Source organism: Saccostrea cucullata, unplaced genomic scaffold, assembly GCF_032062105.1.
Source record: "Saccostrea cucullata isolate Sc308-1 unplaced genomic scaffold, CSIRO_AGI_Scuc_v1 ctg12335, whole genome shotgun sequence".
NCBI classification, from domain to species: domain Eukaryota; kingdom Metazoa; phylum Mollusca; class Bivalvia; order Ostreida; family Ostreidae; genus Saccostrea; species Saccostrea cuccullata.
Window position 1 is genome coordinate 14033 of NW_026922200.1, and position 5555 is coordinate 19587.

The 5555-nt window shown below is 31.3% G+C and overlaps 1 protein-coding gene across 1 annotated transcript; it reads left to right on the plus strand.

Annotated features, from left to right (window-relative positions):
- Window positions 1–434: 434 nt before the first annotated feature.
- LOC134261364 (ectin-like) lies at window positions 435–3135 on the plus strand (the record flags this gene model as incomplete). Its single annotated transcript, XM_062743800.1, has 3 exons — window positions 435–514; window positions 659–775; window positions 2962–3135. Coding segments are annotated over exons 1-3 (331 nt in total), but the record flags the coding sequence as incomplete, so codon positions are not given.
- Window positions 3136–5555: the final 2420 nt, after the last annotated feature.

Here is a 5555-nt window from a genome sequence, read left to right on the forward strand (position 1 = left end):
TTCGATAACATACACGATTTAAAATAATTTTGAAAAAGGAATGTTCAGATTTTCAGATTAAAGTCCCTTTTCTTCTTTGAAATAAAACACTCTTTTTCAAACACTAAAAAACACTGTTTTTGCGACAAGAAATTTAATGAATTAAGACGATGATACACACTCCAAAATAATTTCATGCAATAAAATTCAATTAAATTAAGTGAATTGAAATTCACGGTACTATAAAACCACGAGGGAGACTAACTTGCACTCCAATGAAATGCAATTTTAAATTATAAAGCAATGAAAAAGTTTATCAAATATAATTTAAGATCATTTTTAAAGGGTCCATTATGCTTCCAAGGAAATACGTCTGTAAAGTACAAAAATACGTTGAAATAAGCTTGATATAATTTAATGTTTTATACTCAGTGTAGCTCATATAAAATAAAAAGGATAAAGGCATGCTTAAGAGGAAACACTCTATCTGAAACAATGTCCTCGGTTAGTCCTGAAAATGAAGGTTTGAAAAGAGGTAAGGAAGCACAGCTTTTGGGAAATATTGAACGATCTTTTAAGAAAGTGTCTCCATAATACATTAATGGGGCATGTTAAACTGTATTTCATTACTTGTTACAATATGTCAATGCATATTACTCATATTTTTATGTAAAATTAGGTGAGGTGAACTTTAAAGCTGAAGGACAAAAACAAAGGATTGTTTCAATAGTACTTGGAGTGTTGCTGACAATAGCCGTTATAGCTTTTATAACGATTTTGGCCATTCATCTGAAAGGTATAATGTTTATTACAAATAATACCAAGAAAAAAATCAATTACAGCTTGACTGAAGAAATTTGAGAAAAATAAATCAAAACGATTTTTGATTCAAATTTTTTGCCATAAGTTGTCATACGAGGGTTTCAATGTATCACAAGCCCTATCTTTATACTAAAGTAAAAAGGCCTTTTAAAAATTCTTTGAACTACTGGAGAAAATATTAAATTTTTAACGAAAATTTCAGATTTTTTTTTTATTGAACAAACATTTGATTGATAGTTATATATAGTTCAAAGTTTTATAACGTGTTTAGAGGGTAATTCGCTGGGTCTAAACGTATTTCTTAGTATGTGCATTTCTCGACCCGAAACCGTCAACCCTGAGAATCCATGTGTATTATTAAAGCTGAACACTACTCTTAAAAAGGCATAGTCTGCCATATTTCCTGTTCCTCAACGCTCTCCCTACAATCCATGTATAAGAAGTAGATCGCTTATCAGTTCAATGTATTTTGCTGTAGAGGTCCGACGAATGTAGACGTACATCTTACAAAACCATGCTACTCGGTCGCGATGAAATTATCATTTTTTTTTTTTCAAAACAGGACAAAGGTATCACGAAAAATACAAGTCAATACATTATTTAGAGAAAGAAAATGCACATAAAAAGCAAGGAATGAACGCAAAAAATCTAAGACCACGAAAGGAGTACTACACGTCGGACACGAGTTTTTCGAGTGTGCAATCGGGTGTAACGAAATCGAACGGTTTATATATTACCTGTCTGACAGTGCCTATTTATGAGAAGTGTTCAGCTTAAATATATTTATACTAAGACCCGCTATTCTCTGTCCATAAAAGAACATATTATCACAAACCAGGCCGACATTTGCCCTGATATGGTCTAACAAGAGGCCCAAGGGCCACATCGCTCACCTAGGCACATCGGCTAGGAAAAAGCACATGAGGATGAATTCACATGAGTTTCATCTTTCCTGTTTCAATGGTTCTTGAGAAAAAGATTTTTAAAGATTTTTCCTATGTATTCCTAAGTTGAACTTTGATACCCCAATGTGGCCCCATCCTCACCCTGGGGGTCATGATTTGAAGAAACGTGAATCTACACTACCTGAAAATGATTCCACATGAGTATGATCAATTACGGCTTTGCTCTTCTTGTGAAGAAGATTTTTAAAGAATTTTCTTATATATTCTATGTAAAACTTTGGTTGGCCATTTTGGACCCGCCCTTCCCCCGGGGGTCATGATTTGTACAAACCTGAATTTACACTTCCTAAGAATGTTTCCACATAAGTTTCATTTTTCCTGACCCAGTGGTTCTTGAGAAGAGGATTGTAAAGATTTTTCCTATACCAGTGGTTCTTAAGAAGATTTTTTTAAATATGCCATTAATTTTTCTCTTATTCATAATTATCTCCCCTTGGAAAAGGGCGTAGCCCTTCATTTGAACAAACTTGAATCCCCTTTACCTAGTAATACTTTGTAGCAAGTTTGGTTGAAATTCACCCAGTGGTTCTTGAGAAGAAGATAAAAATGTAAAATATTTACGACGACAACAACAACGACGACAACAATAACAGACAACGGAAAAATTTTGACCAGAAAAGCTCACTTGAGCCTTCGGCTCAGTTGAGCTAAAAATTCATAGATAATGCAGTATTCCTTATAATCGAAATTCGTCAAAACTATTGGAACTATTTAATAGGCATCATATTTATTCACTCATATTTAAAAACTATCAAAATCGTTATAGATTAAATATTATTTGTCATGGAAAAAGGCCCCCCTGATAGTAGTTATGTCACATCATCCTTTGTATATTTCTGAACTTAAATTTGTCACAGGATTATATTTTCAATCATATTTTCTTTTGAAAGAAAACAATAAAGAAAATAAATAATTGTGATCATTATAAAGACAATATATACACTGTTGAATTGAGTTCCTTGCTATACACTTTAAGGGAGATAACGATTAAAAAGTTGAAGTTATCACCTTTATCAGACAGTTTTGTGGCAGGGAAACAATAACGAATTTTTCTATATCTCTCTGCTTCTAATAGATACCTAAAAAAAATATACAAGAATTCGTGATATTCTTTGTTTCGAGTTCGTCCGATGAACTAGTATTGGAATTGAAAATGCATTAGCTAATTGATTAAATGTCTTCGATTTGTTTACAGTAGTTGATGGTGGGTGGAGTTCGTGGGGAGAATGGTCGTCTTGCACAAAAACTTGTGATGTCGGAGCAAAATATAGAATCAGAAGTTGTAGCAAACCTTTCCCAAAAAATGGAGGAGTTGACTGCATCGGCTTGTCGATTGATTTTTCGACCTGTAATACAAAACCATGTGATGGTAACTAAATAAATGAATAAAAAAATCAACAAAAGTATAAATTAGTATCAATGAATTTTGATAATTATGATAAGAATATCTTTAAGTTGAAATTAGGAGGAATTCAGCACAAATTTTACAACTTCTACGTTAAGTTCACTTTTGGATAAACTTTAACTTTAAGAGGGATTCTTAATTTGTTTCAGACTAAATGAAATATGCATATTTCTGCGCATATGTCATATAATACGATGTAGAATATTCCAAAGAATGTATTTTTCTTTTTTCCTTATAATTGTGGAATAGAAATATCAAATTATTTTGAAATTTAGCTTAGAAAGAGCATGCATTATGAAATATATCCGTAATAATACATGTATATCTGAAATACATTCATCAATATTTTGTGTACTTTATAGAATGGCCAGCAAGGAGGAAGTGAACATTTTGAACATTTTGTGCAATTTCCCTTCAATTTGGATTCTGATCTTCTTATTAAATAATCGGATTTTCAGAGCTTGTTCACTAAGCTTTGTCGAAATTTTATCTGGTGTATTATTGAACTTTTTAAATATGCAACGTGTGCTTTTACAAAGTACTGAGTATGCAACGGTTTGTAACTCAGTAACCATCAATTTTCGTATACATTACACATCAAGTCTATAGTATAATAAATTTCATATTTTATTGTGGTATTTTGTATATTGCTTAACAATATTTTGAATAAAATTCACATCCCAAAGACGGAAAACCATCTTTAATCAATGGCTTAATGGCAGCTTAATGGCGACTTAAGGGTGTTAAGAGTCAGGATACGTGAATTACCTTGATTTTCGTTAAATAGTCTCGCATACAATTGGCAACATTAAATGATGTTGCTTTTATCAATATCTTTTAATGTTTAGCTACTTTATAAACTTTAGTACCACTCAATAGTGAATACTTATTAAAGTAAAATAAGAATATATATTGTAATTCGATGAAATATTATTTATATGAAAACAATAATTATTATGGATTTGATAAATGTCACAGAATCCGTCTTTCAACATTTTATTTTTTTTCAATTTTACAATTCCTATGTTTATTAGGTTAATAATTGTGTATAAAACACGAACAATGATTCATAGTTTGAAAGTGGCCCCGTTTCGCAACAATAAAGACAAGATAACGCAAAAAATAAGTAATCTACAGTATGTTCTCCTAAATATGAATGTAGATTGACTCATAATAAGAAATATAGCCATTTATGGGATCTACAAATCACGAGGGAAAGTATCAAAACTATGTACACACATGCATACGACTTTTATATAGAATGATCAATAGATGCACAACTTATAACATATATCAACAGACACCAAGCTTTTATGTCACATATAGACATCATAAGACATTACTACTTAAGAAATAACATTTCTTTATAATATATAAAACAATTCAAAGGTCAAAACAAATGATATGTACATCAATCTACATCATTGTCACAACCGTGACAAGTAACGAAAAAAAAAATTATACCTTTGAAATGAACAAAAGCAAACCTTTAGACATATTTTGTAGTTACCATTGTTTCAGCATTGCATTGCTTTTAGTCTGGAAAAAAAGTTTTTAAGAGCTCAGTACAAAATGTTAGGTATGCTCACTGTGCCGCCTTGACGTCAAAATTAATTTTGATTTTGACTGTGACTCTTTAATATTCTCAATTAATATAACATGGTTCACAGAAGCTTTGCACGAAGTCTGATTGTTTATGTCAATGTTCGATAACACATCTTATGAGCAAAACATAAAAAAGAAGACATTGACACTTTGTTAGAATTAAATGCATCAGTTTTACATACTGCTGCATACAATGTAAGGCGATCTTTCCACTAAATTTCGTCTGAAATTTTATTTAGTAAAAAAACTATAACGATAATGAATTTCAATTAATCCCACTTTCAAGAGTTGTTTTTGAAATATAAAAATATAATTGCATGCCTAAGGGTCGCATCTTAAGCACATGGGACAGAAATTATAAAGTGATCATGACATTATACGAGACGTTCTTTAAGCTTGTCATAGTGCGCTGGTACATTTATATGCTTTCTTTATTTTGTCATCATTTTCTTTTTTTAAACGTGATGATGTCAACAAACTAGCCATGCATGATCATGAAATGATGCTTTTTACTATGTCATGAAACGAAACTTTATTTAGCGAAGAGTAACTGAACCGTTTTCTTTGTCTACAACATTTTGGGACAAACTTTTTAAGTACTAAGTGTCCACATGTTTTACACCACTTCCAAAATATATTGTTTCCACAGCGCTCCTGAAGTTTTTTCTTTCGCAGGAAAGTAAACAAGTCAAACCAGTTAATTAAAAACAGATTGTACTTAAGGTCAACACAGAATTCACCACTTTGAAATGTTTTAGATGATTGATTGATTGAATGTT